This window comes from Muntiacus reevesi, chromosome 1 (genome assembly GCF_963930625.1).
Source record: "Muntiacus reevesi chromosome 1, mMunRee1.1, whole genome shotgun sequence".
NCBI lineage: Eukaryota > Metazoa > Chordata > Mammalia > Artiodactyla > Cervidae > Muntiacus > Muntiacus reevesi.
In genome coordinates, this window is record NC_089249.1 from 219,818,099 (window position 1) to 219,836,162 (window position 18,064).

The 18,064-nt window shown below is 34.4% G+C and overlaps 1 protein-coding gene across 1 annotated transcript; it reads left to right on the top strand.

Moving 5' to 3' along the window:
* The first annotated feature begins 10,703 nt into the window (after positions 1–10,703).
* Positions 10,704–11,642, top strand: LOC136167465 (olfactory receptor 2L2-like). Its single transcript, XM_065935030.1, has one exon. The coding sequence runs from the start codon at positions 10,704–10,706 to the stop codon at positions 11,640–11,642; it is 939 nt and encodes a 312-aa protein (XP_065791102.1).
* Positions 11,643–18,064: the final 6,422 nt, after the last annotated feature.

The following is an 18,064-nucleotide window of genomic DNA, read 5'->3' on the forward strand; positions in this document are numbered from 1 at the left end:
CATAGAAAACCCTAAAGACTTTTCCAGAAAATTACTAGAGCTAATCAATGAATATAGTAAAGTTGCAGGATATAAAATTAACACACAGAAAACCCTTGCATTCCTATATACTAGCAATGAAAAAATCGAAAGAGAAAATAAGGAAACAATACCATTCACCATTGCAGCAAAAAGAATAAAATACTTAGGAGTATATCTAGATAAAGAAACAAAAGACCTATACATAGAAAACTATAAAACACTGATGAAAGAAATCAAAGAGGACACAAACAGATGGAAAAACATACTGTGTTCATGAATTGGAAGAATCAATATTGTCAAAATGGCTATACTACCCAAAGTAGTATACTTTGGGTAGTATACTATCTATAGATACTATCTATAGATTCAATGCAATCCCTATCAAGCTACCAACGGTATTTTTCACAGAACTAGAACAAATAATTTCACAATTTGTATGGAAATACAAAAAACCTCGAATAGCCAAAGTAATCTTGAGAAAGAAGAATGGAACTGGAGGAATCAACCTGCCTGACTTCAGGCTCTACTACAAAGCCACAGCCATCAAGACAGTATGGTACTGGCACAAAGACAGAAATATAGACCAATGGAACAGAATAGAAAGCCCAGAGATAAATCCACGAACCTATGGACACCTTCCTTATCTTTGACAAAGGAGGCAAGGATATACAATGGAAAAAAGACAATCTCTTTAACAAGTGGTGCTGGGAAAACTGGTCAACCACTTGTAAAAGAATGAAACTAGAACACTTTCTAACACCATGCACAAAATTTAACTCAAAATAGATTAAAGATCTAAATGTAAGACCAGAAACTATAAAACTCCTAGAGGAGAACATAGGCAAAGCCCTCTCTGACATAAATCACAGCAAGATCTTCTTTGACCCACCTCCCAGAATATTGGAAACAAAAGCAAAACTAAACAAATGGGACCTAATGAAACTTAAAAGCTTTTGCACAACAAAGGAAACTATAAGTAAGGTGAAAAGACACCCCTCAGATTGGGAGAAAATAATAGCAAATGAAGAAACAGACAAAGGATTAATCTCAAAAATATACAAACAACTCCTGAAGCTCAATTCCAGACCCAATCAAATGACCCAATCAAAAAATGGGCCAAAGAACTAAACAGACATTTCTCCAAAGAAGACATACAGATGGCTAATAAACACATGAAAAGATGCTCAGCATCACTCATTATTAGAGAAATGCAAATCAAAATCACTATGAGGTACCATTACACGCCAGTCAGGATGGCTGCTATCCAAAAGTCTACAAGCAATAAATGCTGGAGAGGTTGTGGAGAAAAGGGAACCCCCTTACACTGTTGGTGGGAATGCAAACTAGTACAGCCACTATGGAAAACAGTGTGGAGATTTCTTAAAATTCTGGAAATAGAACTGACTTATGACCCAGCAATCCCACTTCTGGGCATACACACTGAGGAAACCAGATCTGAAAGAGACACGAGCACCCCAATGTTCATCGCAGCACTGTTTATAATAGCCAGGACATGGAAGCAACCTAGACGCCCATCAGCAGATGAATGGATAAGGAAGCTGTGGTACATATACACTGTGGAATATTACTCAGCCATTAAAAAGAATTCGTTTGAATCAGTTCTGATGAGATGGATGAGACTTGAGTCCATTATACAGAGTGAAGTAAGCCAGAAAGATAAAGAACATTACAGCATACTAACACATTTATATGGAATTTAGAAAGATGGTAACGATAACCCTATATGTAAAACAGAAAAAGAGACACAGAAGTACAGAACAGACTTTTGAACTCTGTGGGAGAAGGTGAGGGTGGGATGTTTCGAAAGAACAGCATGTATATTATCTATGGCGAAACAGATCAGCAGCCCAGGTGGGATGCATAAGACAAGTGCTCAGGCCTGGTGGGCTGGGAGGACCCAGAAGAATAGGGTGGAGAGGGAGGTGGGAAGGGGGATCGGGATGAGGAATACCTGTAACTCTATGGCTGATTCATATCAACGTATGACAAAACCCACTGAAATGTTGTGAAGTAATTAGCCTCCAACTAATAAAAAAAATAAAAAAAAAAAAAAGAAATGCAAATCAAAGCTACCATGAGGTATCCCCTCACAGCATTCAGAATGGTCATAAACAAAACAACAAATAAAAAATGCTGGAGAGGTTGTGGAGGGAAGGAAATCCTTCTACACTTTGGTGGAAATTTAAGTCAGTGCCCCTGCACTGGAAAGCCGTATAGCTGTTCCTCAGAAAACCAAAAATAATATTACCACACTATCCAGAAATTCCACTGGTCATATATCAGAACAGAATTTAATTTGAAAAGACATATGCACCTCTATGTTCATAGCAGCACTTTTCACAGTAAGTAACTAAGACAAGGAAACAACCTAAATGTCCATTGACAGATGAATGGATAAATGGATAAATATATGGTACATATATAAATAATGGAATATTACTCATTCATAAAAAAGAAGAAAATAATGCCATTTGTAGCAACATGAATACAACTAGAGATCATCATACTAAAAATCAGAAAGACAAATAACTTATGATATCACTTATATATAGACTCTAAAATGTGATAAAACTGAAACATAAGCAGACTCACAGAAATCAAGAATAGACTTGTGGTTCCCAAGGGAGAAGGGGACTAGGGAAGAGATGTACTGGGAGTTTGGGGTTAGTAGATGCAAATGATTATATATAGAAGGGGTAATCTACAAGTTCTCACTGTGCAGCACATGAAACTACATTCAATATTTCATGGTAAACCATAATAGAATATGGTTCTAGAACAAGAACCACATCTGTTTGTGAAAGAGAGGACTACATACTATCAGAGATTATATACTTTTGTCAGGAGGCGATGACTCATGACTCATTGGATATTTGAGGTATCTCTCTTGGTGAGTAAGTGAGTAAGATTTTATGGATATTAATATGTTTACATACAAAAACAATGGTAGAAAGAATGGCTCCTTGTAACTTAATGTGGAAGATGATTTTGATCCACCAACAATTCAGATGCTATCTATAGAAATGGGAATTGTTGGTGGAAGAGAGCTGATTAGTCACAGAGTCATATTTCAACTCTTGCTTCAAGTGTGTTAACTCTTACCTCTTTCACCCAAGATTCCCACAGTTCTGGAATAAAATCTAATTCTTTGCTTTGGTCCACACAGGAAAGAGCCCAAGCAACAGATGAATGTTAAGAAGCTTAAAATTTCACTTCAGTTTTATCTTTACACAAACTAGTGACTGACTTACTTTAATACACTGTGCATTTCTCAGTTTTCAGATGCCTGGTAAAGATAAAGGTGCCAATAAAAGACTGAAAAAAAATTTCCCTGTTGTTAAACCTTAGTTCAGGAGAGAGGTTAGATGTTAAACATCATTTAAGTAGTCTTCTGTAACTATGACTACATTAATGCAATGACATAAGTTTTAGGAGAAACCATTATCTCTCCAAGAGGAGGTGCTTAATGTCACACAAATAAAACAGACTATGTACTGCTGATTGAAATGCAGTTATTGCTTTCTGCTGCTAATTATAAATTTTCATGTTTATGGTCTGATTAAACATCTCATAAGTTTTAAATGGTCTATCATTATTTTCCCTAGATACTTTATGTCTCCCCAATGTTCAGTTTTATCATAAAAGTTTTTAAATGTATAGATGTTACAGCAAGAGTGTTTACATCTATGTATCAGTACTATCATCCTTACATCTTCTTAGCCACCTAATAAACTGTTGTATCAGATATACAGTTGCACTATATTTTCATATGTAGGTATTTGGCTTCCTCTGAATTATTGAGATTGAGTGTTTCTAGAGAGATAATTTTTGCTGTGTTTCACTTCAGAAAAAAAATCACAAGCATCATGTAAAATGTATTTGTAGCTTTCTGTATCTGATAAGCTAGGCTCCTTAATTAGAAACAAAGAAATTGACTCATAAATTAATTATGTCTGAAAACTCTGCAGTTATGAGACATATCTAAAATGAGCCTGTGAATGGATCAGTGAAGATAGCACTATTTCCCTCTTGGGTGTCATTTACAGCACCAGAATCACAATGTAGGCTTCTCCAGAAACTTCATAAGTGTATTTATGTTGTATCCATGTTCACTAAGAGATTGTGCCCTTACACCAGTTCTCTGAGCTACCCACTTCCAAGTTAAAGCATGCAAATAAATAACCTAGTGCATAGTGTAGGCTTCCATCCTGGTTGAAGGTATGAGTCAGGCATGGAAGTGAATATTTGTATTTTATCACAGATACTGAAATGCTTGCTCTCTAAAAAATATCAAAAGAAAATATTTTTAAAAATAATAAATGGTTTCTAAATTTTGTCCCTAACTAGGGGTCCTGTGATTCCCTCATTATCCATGACTCAGGTCATTGTCAGTGAGAAAAAGGGATACATGAGAAGATTTTTTTTTTAAGACATTAATATAATGTCTGGATAAAAGTGCATAGAAGGTGGAGAAAGTAAATATAATTTGGTCTTTATTCTTTGATTAGTCCATAAGTAATTTGTCGGATCCTGTTTTGACAGGGTGAAAGGCATGAGAGAGAGAGAGAGAGAGAGAGAGAGAGAGAGAGAGAGAGAGAGAGAGAGAGAGAGAGATAGACAGAGAAAGAGACACCTATCATTAATTTTGAAACTAGTGGACAAGCATTAATGTCTCTAGGACTTGATGATCTAATGTGACACGGGGCTGTATAGAAAGGCCAACAGTACAATTCAGTAATAAGCACAATGTGGTGGCTATAATACATGATAATCTTTCACTCTGTCATCTCAAAGCTCCTGCATCTTTCACATTTCTGGAAAGGTGACTTTGTGGGGAGGATCTCAATTGTCATCGACACTTACTATCACAGAATAGAAGAATCTGAAGATGACTGTGTTTCTATGACTGTAGTCTCCCAGCACGTTTCTCTTTCTCTTCTATTTCCTTTTAAAACCCAGACTGACTTGAAATTCTTCTTGGAATTATTTAACTAAAATAAACATTGATAATATTATTTTCCTCAATGTGATAAGCAATGACCTTCTTTCAGTTGGTGCATCCCTACATCCACAGGATCATACTGCACAACTCCCTGCCTAAAAGTGTATGTTCTATTCATGTTAAATTGAAAGTAGTTGCTTTAAAAAGTGTTATAAGTCACAATGAATCAAGTATACAACTTCTTGTATCTTCAATCTGCTATCCAGTATTCTAACACAAAATCCTTTGGCTGGATAAATCACATTTCTCAATGTTCTAAAATTTGAAATCAGGTGTAATTTATGTAAAAAAAAAAGCTGTATCCTTTCTCTCTTTTTCATAAGTCCCAATATTCTTTGGCAACCACAAGTCTGCTCTCTATGGCTATGAGTCTGTTGATTTCTTTATTTAAATTTTAGCTTAATTTATTAGCAAAAAATCTTACCACATATATGTCAATTTATAAAAGCTAAAGACTCATCCATTTTCTATTACCTTTTATAGCAATGTTTTATGATTCATGAACATTTTATAGTGTTTATAACAATATTTCACCTATATTTTTCATCAGGGGTACACATAATGGAACTTCTTTTTCAAAATATGTAAATGTTATTATTCATTAAGAGCTGTAAGATTTAAAAAATAATCAAATTGAATTGAAATTGGAGAAAAAAATATAATACACAACTCAAAATTTTATTTCAATTCCATATTCTTCATTTTTCTCTTAGGATAAATGAAATGCATGACTTCATGTTCTTCTTGGTTTTCTGTGCCTCCTCTGGAGATATGTGATACTCCATACCTTTTAAACTTTTCACTGCACTCTTTATGGAGTACATACGGTTATTTCAGCATCAACTTATTCCCTGTGTTTGCTAGCACATGAAATTTTCTATGAGAGACTCAGTACTTTTCTTACTTAACAGATGTTTATTGTGTTTACACTTAGTTATTGTCTGAAGGATGTGGTGGAATAGAAGAGACTGTTACAACCTGCATCCTTTTGTGCCCAAACATGGGTATAAACAACCATCCAGGCACAGATATAACTTCACTGGACCTCTGGATTTTACGTGACAGATTACAGCACTCATGTGGAGCACACAAATGAGAAAAGACATATTACATTGGGTAGGAAGGACAGTTTAACTCTACCCGAGTCACTCCTTCCCCCAGTATCATGAAGCACAGTGCAGAGAGAGATTTATTCTCCCATGGGTTAGCAAAAGTCAAGTGATCATCCAATTTTCATATACACTCAGATATCAAGCCCAATGGCCCAGAACCCTGTGAATCAACCTACCCTTGGTTCATGATACTTACCTGCCCAATTTCTCTGGCTGCATGACTGGTTAAAGGCTTTCTGTCTCAGATTGAGTGCATAAAAACTGGAAATACTGAATACTTATCCAACTATGAGAACACCAATGCAAAAATATAAGACTACAAGTTTTACAAGGTTCATAAATTAATGAATGAAAATCTATAATCTGCCTATTGGTCTTCCCTCATAATTCAGTTGGTAAAGAATCCTCCTGAGATGCAGGAGACCCCAGTTCGATTCCTGGGTCAGGAAGATCCGCTGGAGAAGGGATAAGCTATCCGCTCCAGTGTTCTTGGGCTTCCCTTGTGACAGCTGGTAAAGAGGAATTCTGGTTCATTTTAGTTCACTGATTCCTAAAATGTCAATGTTCACTCTGCCATCTCCTGTTTGGCCACTTCAAATTTATCTTGATTCATGGACCTAACATTCCAGGTTCCTACACAATATTGTTCTTTAGAGCGTCAGACTTGGTCATATCATTTGGAAGCATTTTCTCTCATTCAGTAGATTGTCTTTTAGTTTTATTGAATGTTTTCTTTCTTGTGCAAGTGCTTTTCAGTTTAATTATGTCCCATTTGCTTATTTTTGCTTTTATTTCTTTACTCTAGGAGATGAACTTAAAAATCATGCTATTTTCCTGGAATTTTTATATCATCTGGTCATATATTTAGATATTTTATCCATTTTAAAGTTTAATTTTGTACACAGTGTTAGATAATGTTCTATTTTTTTCTTTACGTTTAGTTATCCATTTTTCCCAACACTACTTATTTTGACACTGTCTTTTCTCCATTGTATATTGTTACCTCCTTTGTTATAGATCATTAGTGCATGGGCTTATTTCTGGACTCTCTAACCTGTTCCATTCACCTATGTGTCTGTTTTGTGCTAGTACCACATTGCTTTGATGACTGTAGCTTCAGAACATAATGTGAAGTTGGGGAGCTTTATCCCTGTAACTCTGTTCAGGATTGTTTTGGCCATTTGGGGTCTTTCATCTCTTCATAAAAATTTGAAAATAATTTGTTCTAAATCTGTGGAAAATATGAGTGGTATTTTGACAGGGATTGCATTGAATCTGTAGGTTGCCTTGGGTAGTGTGATCATTTTAACAATATTGATTTTCCAATCTAGTAACATGATATATTTTTCCATTTGCATCCTCTTCAATCTCTTTCATCAGTGCCTTATAGTTCTCAGAGCAGAGTTCTTTTGTCTCCATAGGTAGGTTTATCCTAGATTTTAATTCTTTTTGATAAGATGGTAATTGGGATTGTTTATTTTTTCTTTCTGATACTTGTTAGAATATAGAAATGCAATAGATTTCTATGTAATAATATTGTATCCTGCAACTTTACAAAATTCATTGATAAGCTCCAGTAGTTTTCTGGTAGCATCCTTCATGGACTATACAGTCCACGGACTTCTCCAGGCCAGAATATTGGAGTGGGTAGCCTTTCCCTTCTCCAGAGCATCTTCCCCACCCAGTGATCGAACTCAGCTCTCCCACACTGCAGGTGGATTCTTTACCAACTTAAACACTTGGGAAGCCCACGCATAGTAGAAACTCATCTGCCAATTGATGTGACAGCTTTACTTCTCTTTTTCCAAATTGGATTCCATTTATTGATTTCTCTTATCTGGTTGCTGGGACTAGGACTTCCAAAACTATATTGAATAAAAGTGAAAGTGGACATCCTTGTCTTGCCCTGATCTTAGAGGAAATATTTTCAACTTTTCAACAATGAGTATTATGTTAGCTGTGAGTTTGTCATATATGGCCTTTATTATGCTTAGGTATGTTCCTTCTGTGCACCATTTCTGCAGAGCTTTATCGTAAGTGTATGTTGAATTTTATCAAAAGGTTTTTCTGCATTTACAAAGATGATCATATAATTTTTATTTTTTTACTTGGTTAATGTGAAGTATTGCATTAATTAATTTATAGATATTGAAATAATTTTTCAATTTCATCCCTGTGATAAATCCTACTTCACCATGACTTTTGATCCTTTTGATGTATTATTGAATTTGGTTTGCTAATATTTTGATGAGGGCTTTTCCATCAATGTTTATCAGTGATATGGGACTGAGGTTTTATTTTTTGTGATATTTTTGAGTTTGATATCAGAGTGATACTGGCCTCACAGGAGTCTAGAAATATTCTTTCCTCTTAAATGTTTTGGAGAATTTTTGAAGGGTAGATTAACAGTAATATCATTAATTTTTAATATGTACTTTAATAATTTAAAGTTGCATACTTCAATGAGATTTTTCATCTGAAGGGAAACAATTGAAAATATGTAGTACCTAAAGCTTTAGAGATATCTTAATATAGGAGAACTAAAAGAAAAATTACTTCCATCTCCACTGAATTCACCCTTAACTCCTCTGTGCAAATGTCTATACAAGCTATCAAAACTTCTTTCCTAATCTTGGCTGTTTTATATTGTTTTATATTGTTGCATTAAGTCTGTCTTTATGTCAATACTATACTATTTTTATTATCATAGTTTTGTAAGTTTTGAATCAGAACCAGTGAATTCTCAAATTCTGGCTATTCTTAGTATCTTGAGATTTGTAAGAATTTTATAATGTATTTGTGTATTTCTGCCTGAAAAACTCATTGGCATTATGATAGTGGTATTTAATTGCACCTGTTGTTTGCTTATAGTTTTTACATCTTAACAATATTCATTTTTCAAATTAAGATCACATAATGTTCTTCCATTTTTTTTGTCTTTTCGATTTTTTTCAGTGATGTTTTGTGATTTTCAGTGAAGAAGTTATTTGCCTTCTTTAAGTTTATTCCCAGGGATTTTACTCTTTTTCATGATGTGGTCTATACAAATTTTTCTTAAATTTGTTTTAGTATTGTATATTATAAATGGATATCAATACAACTGCAACTTATCAATTCTAACAGATTTTTGGTGGACTAATTACAAGTTTCTCATCTAAAACTTCCTTACCTTTTTTTAAAACTCTTAAAGGAAAAACTTTCAATCTTTCACCATCGAGTATAATGGTAGATGTGAGCTATTTTATTGAAATAAAGCAAGAACATGATCTCAGTGACCTACAGGAAAAAACAAGTTTTATAAACCCACTCCTGATCCACAAGGCAAATATTTTATAATATTTTAAATTTTCCCTTCTATTTACTTGTATATTTCTCAACAATATGCTTGCCTTCTCGTGCTTCAATTTGTTTCAGTTCAATTGCCCTGTTATGTCTGACTCTTTGTGACCCCATGGACTGCAGCACACCAGGCCTCCCTGTCCATCACCAACTCCTGGAGCTTACTCAAACTCATGTCCATTGAGTCAGTGATGCCATGCAACCATCTCATCCTCTGTCGTCCCCTTCTCCTCCCACCTTCAATCATCCCCAGCATCATAGTCTTTTCAAATGAGTCAGTTCTTTGTATCAGGCCAAAGTATTGGAGTTTCAGCTTCAGTATCAGTCCTTCCAATGAATATTCAGGACTGATTTCCTATAGGATGGACTGGTTGGATCTCCTTGCAGTCCAAGGGACTCTCAAGAGTCTTCTCCAACACCACAGTTCAAAATCATCAATTCTTCAGCACTCAGCTTGCTTTATAGTCCAACTCTCACATCCATACATGATTACTGGAAAAACCATACCTTTGACTAGATGGATCTTTGTTGTCAAAGTAATTTATCTGCTTTTTAAAATGCTGTCTCATGCTTAATTACTAAACATTAAGTAACATCTCTTGATTACATCCACTCCAGCCACAATGGATGAAGACCTTCCCCTTCCATATATAACTGCCTCCAACTACCTTTTCTCTTTCCCCTCTTTTCATTACAGTTACATCCCACTTTGTGTCTATGATGGTTAGGTTGAGAACATTTTTCCATCTTCTAGTATACATTGCTAAAGGAGAAAAATATTGATTATTGTAAAATCTGATATTGCAGTTAGTCTTTCCATATAAATAGTTCCTCTTACTTTGCTTTTCACAGTCAAGAAATTTTAAGGCGATACTGAGAATTTCAAGAAAATGTTTCAAGAAGACGTTAAGAATTTTATAAGAAAACCCTTTTTAATAAAATATTTATTATTTATTTTTTTGTATTCTGCTCATGTTGTACAGTTGCTCAAGTATGTCAATTCTGAAAATGCTATTCTTTATCATTTTAACTTCATCATTATTATAATTTTTCTCAATATAGATGACTCCAGTTTTTTTATTACAGAGTAGTAAAATTTTAAACAATATTCAGCCTGACTAAAATAATACTATAGAAATATATTATTGTTTTAAACTTGAATTATATACTCTTGTGTCTGCCTTTAGGAATAATTACATGAATGACCCATGGGAAATTATAATCAAACATCAACTGATTTCATCTTATTGGGATTGTTTCCCTCTTCAAGAAATGGTCTGTTCCTTTTTATTCTCATTGTTTTCATTTTTTTAATGGCTCTAGTTGGTAACCTTTCCATGATTCTTCTCATCTTTCTGGACATCCGTCTTCACAAGCCCATGTATTTTCTACTTAGCCAGCTCTCCCTCATGGACCTGAACTACATCTCTACCACTGTTCCCAAAATGGCCTATGATTTTCTGCTTGCAAACAAGTCTATCTCCATCATTGGGTGCGGGATTCAGAGCTTCTTCTTCTTGACTATGGCATGTGCAGAAGGATTGCTCTTAGCCTCTATGGCTTATGATCGTTATGTGGCCATTTGCTTTCCTCTTCACTATCCCATCAGAATCAGCAAAAGAGTGTGCATATTGATGATTACAGGATCTTGGATAATGGGCTCTATCAACTCCTGTGCCCACACCACATATATTCTCTCCATTCCTTATTGCCAATCCAGGGCCATCAATCATTTCTTCTGTGATGTCACAGTCATGTTGACAATAGCCTGCATTGATACAACTGTCTATGAATACACAGTGTTTCTGAGCACCACACTTTTCCTTTTGTTGCCTTTCATTGGTATTGCATTTTCCTATGGCCGTGTTCTCCTTGCTGTCTATCGCATGAACTCAGCAGAAGGGAAGAAGAAGGCCTATTCAACCTGCAGCACCCACCTCACTGTGGTTTCTTTCTACTATGCACCCTTTGTTTACACGTATCTACGTCCAAGATTTCTGCGTACTCCAACAGAGGACAAAGTTCTGGCTGTCTTTTACATCATCCTTACCCCGATGCTCAATCCTATTATCTACAGCCTGAGAAACAAGGAGGTGATTGGGGCCCTGAGAAGAGTAACTCAGAGAATTTCCCCTGTGAAAATGTAGACAAAATTTTTGCATGAATATCAGGAGTTGAATATAAATTTGTTTATAACTGTATAGTCATTAAAAATATTATTTTTATTAAATGAAAGGAGTAAAACTGATCTAAAGAACAAGACAATAGTTCATATCTTGAAAAACCTCAATTGTATTTCTTCTTGTTTCTTTTTTTTTAATCAATTTCAAATGGATTTTTGTTGATAAACTGTCAGCTAGAAAGATTCTCTGTCATTTAGTAGTGAACAAGAATATTAACTGAATAACAGAATATCATTCACCATAACAGCTCCACTGTTTTCAATACATTTTTCAATAGGTCTGAAACACATTTTCTGAATGTCTAGATAAAATTAAAAGACAGAATACTTTTTGTTCTTCTTATAGTATAACCATAATTACCAGTAACACTTTCTTTAAAATTTCAACATAGGGAAACTTCCTGTTAGAGACTTAGCTGAGGATTCTGAAGTCCTTATACCACTCTGAAAGGAAAATGAGAAGCTTATGTTAATTATATGATAATGCATATACCATACCAGGTATACCTGGAGATCGACAATAGGCCTTGAAAATGCCACAAAAGATTGCTAAAACAATTATACAAGTGGGTTCGCATTTAGTCTTATTATTGGAATTGAACTGTTGAGGAAATCCATGCAAATAACTATTCTCAAAACATACTGTATACCTGCTAAGTTACCATTACAACTTTTGTATTAGATGATGTCTCTCAAATGAGATTTTATTCTCCACTCACTGTATCCCATAGTTTTTCTGAGAAAGTTAACTTTGTAAACTAATTTTCTTAATTCATATGATGGCTTAATCACTTTATTAAACAGATCTCACCACTGTATCAACAAAAATTCATCAGTTCAAGTAAATTTCCTATGTAAATTGCTACCCATTAGGGATTAATGTAGAAACGCACTTAACCTCTCACATGTGGCAGAGAAGGGGAAGTTCATATTCTACATAATATGCAGGGCAAATCCCAAAATAAACATATGAGAATTTTTGCTCAAAAATCAGAAAAAAAATGTTAGATCATTGCTGCTGAAATGTAGTTTTTTTCTTCAAAATTAATTCTTTAGTTGTGAAGTGAAATTACACATTCCAAAAATATTGTGTGTCAAAATTATATATATGTATTGCAAATAAACATAATACTTCATTATCAGATTTGGGAGATCAATCCTTTTCACTTTATTTCCACTAAATTTAAAGCTTTAGAACTTTATTCTCTCTTAATATAGTTAAAGTGCTTTCAGCATCTGGAGATAAATGCTGTTTCAATGAATTTTTAATAGTTTTTAATATTTAAATTTTAAAGGATTCTTTCTGCTTATGTTATTGGAGTTATTAGAAGTACTTATAGTCTAGGAGAATATCAGACTGAATTTTTGATAAATTATATTAAATGTACATTCTAGTACACACATATCTGATGATTCACAAGGAGAAGAAATGCTTTCTAAAAGTATTTATCTTATGAAGAAGCTTCAAGCTATCAAATAATACAAATCTATTTTATATGTCTAAATTTAACTTTAAATATAAATTTAGTCAATGGCATTTTAATGATTCATCTTCAATTTCTGACAATTAGTTGACTTTGTATAAGAATGATGTTTCAATTATCTCCTCACTCATTTTATCACTACACATTCAATTATAAAAAAATTAATTTAAAAAAGTTTTAATAATTGTTTTCTGAAAGTTTACATGAAAATGGTATGCTTTTCCATCTCTGATCTTTCAAATTAATTTTAAATCTTTAAGTAAACTTTAAATATTATTTCTAAGACTGTGGATATTTGTTTCACAATATTTCAACAGTTTTTAAAACCATATATTTTATACTCTGATAATAGTTCCATGATATGATCTTTTGTAATGATTACTTATACACTTTTGTAAGTATTTATTGGAAAAGTTTACTCCCTAAACCTATTATTTCCTGTTCGAACACTTGGGTGAGATTGTTAATAATTTAGTAGATGACGCAGGGATTAACACTGAAAGGAAAACTAAGTCAGCCCCCATCTCCATGAGAGTCATTTCTCTTGCCAAGCAAATCTTCTCTCTCCTCGGCAGTGGCCTAGTCACCATTGTTGTTGTATCTGTATTTGTTGCTCTCACCTCTACCACCAATCTGGGTTCAAGCTCCACCCAGCCACTCCCCTGGGGTCCTGTAGTGCCCTGAACACTAATGCGTGTGTGGACACGGGGAGGCCAGGCATATTGCATGTCCATGTTGCTTGCCTTTCTGTGTACAAGTCCTGCTGCTGGACTGAAACTGCATACTAATGCCGCCACTCAGTATAGATCCTCTGCTCATGTGGGTACTCAGTGATCAAATTAAGAACTTCAAGATGGCAGCAGAGCAATAATTAAGCAAGATTACTATCTGAGTATGAGAACCTATGTAAGCACACATGCTCTATGCTTTGAGAAATGTAGATTGAACAAATACAAAGGGGATGGTATCATGTAAAACCAGCATAATGATGGAGATGTCAGTTTTTGTCATTGGAAATATCCTAAGGAAGTGTGGAAGCAAGCAGGCATGCTTATTCCAGACTCCTTCCCATTTTAGGTAGTGAGTAATAGAAGGAACCAGGAAACATCAATCTATCGCAGTTCTGACACAATATATTTTGTTCTGCTCTTTAAAAGAAACTGGAAACAATTTTGTTTATTTTTTAAGTAACTGCCTAGAAAATGAGGATTTAGCATTATATCAAATTAATTTCCTATGTTGTCCTTAGTAGGTCTTTGAGTAATTAAAAAATAAAAAAAAAGTTATCTTTGTTGAAAGAGCTACGTTTAAAAAAAAACCAAAAACTAAAATTTAATAGTTTGTTTTTGCCTACAAAATATTTAATTTTCTTTATGGTTAAAATGAGAGATAAGAATTTTTTTTCACAGTGACCTATACTTTTACTTGACCAAGTGTTTTAAAACCTTTCAACAATTCTTGACCAATTTTCCAAACTCAAATGACAAGCAAAGTTCTGTTGAACTCAAATAACTTTGGTAATTTTCATTAAACTCCTGTAAAATTGCCAAAAAAAAAATTATCTCACCTTATAAAAATAGAAATGCTAAACTTATTATACTAATATGTGAAATTACATGGAAAGAATTGTAATACTAAGAGTTGTTTACATTTCTTATGTTGTATTTGTGTGTGTGTGTGTGTGTGTGTGTGTGTGTGTGTATATAATGGTATATATTCCAGAAGTTATATGATATTTTTAGACATCTGATATGTTCTGGCACAATGTTATCAGTTATAATGCAAACTATCATCTTAAAATGTTACATATCACAAAGATTACTACATTTTCTTTTGAAATAAATTTCCATATCTTTTGTCTTTGTCATTTATAATTATTGCTTAATTTAGATATTTTCAAAAATGTTTCTACATAAATGCTCTATTTTCAAGGACATTAATGAAAGGGACTAATGGAAAAACTAGATTTAGTAACAAGGACTCATTACATGGGACTGAATGATCTAAAGATGATGATTGCAATTTTTTATTACATTTTGTTTGAAGCATTGCTGGTTCCTTAATGTTTTATTTTCCCCGACTGAAGAAAACTTTTACCTGTGACTCACAACAATTTAAAAAATTATGACACCTTAAACAAAAAGGCAGCATTTATTTTAATCCCAATCTGATCCCTCAGGAATTTGGAAAGCCTTGAGTCAAAGCATTAGTACTGTAGCCAACATTTTCACTTGCGCCCTTCTGCTGCTGCTGCTAAGTCGCTTCAGCCGCGTCCGACTCTGTGCGACCCCATAGACGGCAGCCCACCAGACTCCTCCATCCCTGGGATTCTCCAGGCAAGAACACTGGAGTGGGTTGCCATTTCCTTCTCCAGTGCATTCATGCTAAGTTGCTTCAGTCGTGTCCGACTCTGTGCGGCCCTATGGACAGCAGCCCTCCAGGCTCCTCCGTTCACAGGATTCTCCAGGCAAGAATACCAGAGTGGGTTGCCATATCCTTTTCCTGTGCCCTTCTACAAGGAGAATAAATTCATATTGAGTTAGACTAAGAGTCTGTTCAAAAAGATGAACGTGTTTAAAAAGAGACAACAGATCTCAAATGTAGTAATTTGTGCTAAGCCAATGTCACCAAATTAGGACTAAATACCTAACTGATGAGAGTTGATGAGGCTGAGACACCCAAGTCCGGTTTATGTGGGATATGGATGACAGCAGACAAGGTATAATCTCCCTGAGAGTATAGCGAGGGATCAAGAACAATATTAGATTAGGAGATTTATCCCAGAGACCAGGATCCACAGTCAGAGCAAGAAACCATGTCTGTATCCAAAATGTGTGCTCAGTTGCTCAGTCTATTCTGACTCTTTGTGACCCCATGGACTGTAGCCTGCCAGGCTCCTCTGTCCATGGGATTTCCCAGGCAAGAATACTGGAGTGGGTTGTCATTTCTTTCTCCACTGGACCTGAAGTACTGAACTACCAAAACCCTGAGGTTACATGATTCTATCAGGAGTAATGATTTATGACAGTGCAATTTTAGGGTGTCTTTCTTACTTGTTAAGTGCATATAATTTCACAGATAAGAAGTGAATATAATTTCACAGGTAGGAAGAAGTTTATATACATGTCATTGCTATTGTCATATACTGTGTAGACCATTTTGACTCACCAATACTTTAGAATCCTAAATGAAATTAGGATTCTAATAGAAACTTATAGATTGAAATAAGTATATTGTAGGAAGAGAGCTAACTGGTCACAGAGGCTTATTTCAATCTATTCTTCCAGTGTGAATATATGAACCCTTTTCCCTCACCGGGCATTTCCAGAACTTTTGAATAAAGTTCAATTACTTCTTTTGACCCATAAGAAAAAGTCTAAGAAACATATGATTATGCTAAGAAACTTAAAATTTTACAAAAGTTTTGTCTTTACAACAAACATTGACTGATTTACTTTTAATATACAACTTTTCATAAGTTTTCGCTATCTAGCTATCTGGTAAAGATAGAAGTGTCAATGGGATTGCTGCAAAGATATTTCTCTGTTGTTAAACCTTATTTCATGAAGATAGCAATCAGAGGTTAGATATTAAATATTATTTAAATAGTCTTCTATGAACGAATATTAATACAAGTCCTTATCATTTTAAAGAAAAAGCATTATGTGTGGAGAACAGGAAGTGCTGAATAAGACACAGAGGTAACACCATTATGTGGGGCTTCCCTGGTAGCTCAGCTGCAATGCAGGAGACACAGGAGATGTGGGTTTGATCCCTGGGTTGGGAAGATCCGCTGGAGGAGGGCATTGCAACTCACTCCAATATGCTTGTCTGAAAAACTCCGTGGACAGAGGCGCCTGGCAGGCTGCAGTCGTGGGGTCACAAAGAGTCGGACAGGTCTGAAGCGACTGAGCATGAGCACAACTCTGTACTGCTGATTGAAGTGCAAACAATAAATTAACTATGCTAATAATGTATAGCTATTTGAATTTTATGCTCTGAATAAACATCTCATGATTTTGAAATGGTCTATCACTATATTCCCCATTCTGCCTTTTAGTAATGTACATTTTATGACAATATTTTAATGTATATATTGTGTTATAACAGACTATCTATATCCTATGTATTATTAACCTTCATTGTCATCATTTTTAACCTAAGTTGTGTCCAACTCTTGCAACCCCATGCACTGTGTCTTGCCAGGCTCCTCTGTCCATGGGATTCTCCAAGCATGTTTATTCCTATGTGTTATTAACCTTACCACTTGTCTAATAAACTGTTGTAACTGAAATATGCACTATATTATCATTTATAGTTATTTGGCTGCCTCTGAATTACTGAGTTTGGGTATTTCTAGAGAGATAGTTACATTTTTTTTAATTGTATAAAATAATCCACAAGCCTAGTGGAAAATTAATGCAATATCCTGTTTATAGTACCCTTTGTATACACTGATATTTTAATTTCTAAATTGAATATTTGTTCTTTCAAATTATTTTGAGTATGGAATAGACAATCAAAAGGGGGAATAAGTTAATAATTCTCAACTTACAAAAGTTTATGCCATAATTCTCTAGGGTGTTTGAAAAAATGTTCTTTTGGAATATAACTTAATTTTCTTAGTTTATTTTTGAGATATGGGTTTTCCTTATGTCTATGTTTCAATTAATTAGTTCATTAGTTGTAAATGGTATGACAATAAATATAAACATAGTGAATAAATTTTTGTTTTAATTTTAACTAGATTTCCCTCTAAACTAAAAACAATTTTCTGCTACCCTTCTATGTTCTCAGCTTGGAATTCTGTAATAAAAAGAACTAGGCATGTAGGAAATGGCTTGGAACTGACAGAATTTCTGGAAGAGATAATCAAAAGGATATGGCCACAGGTTGAACCTAA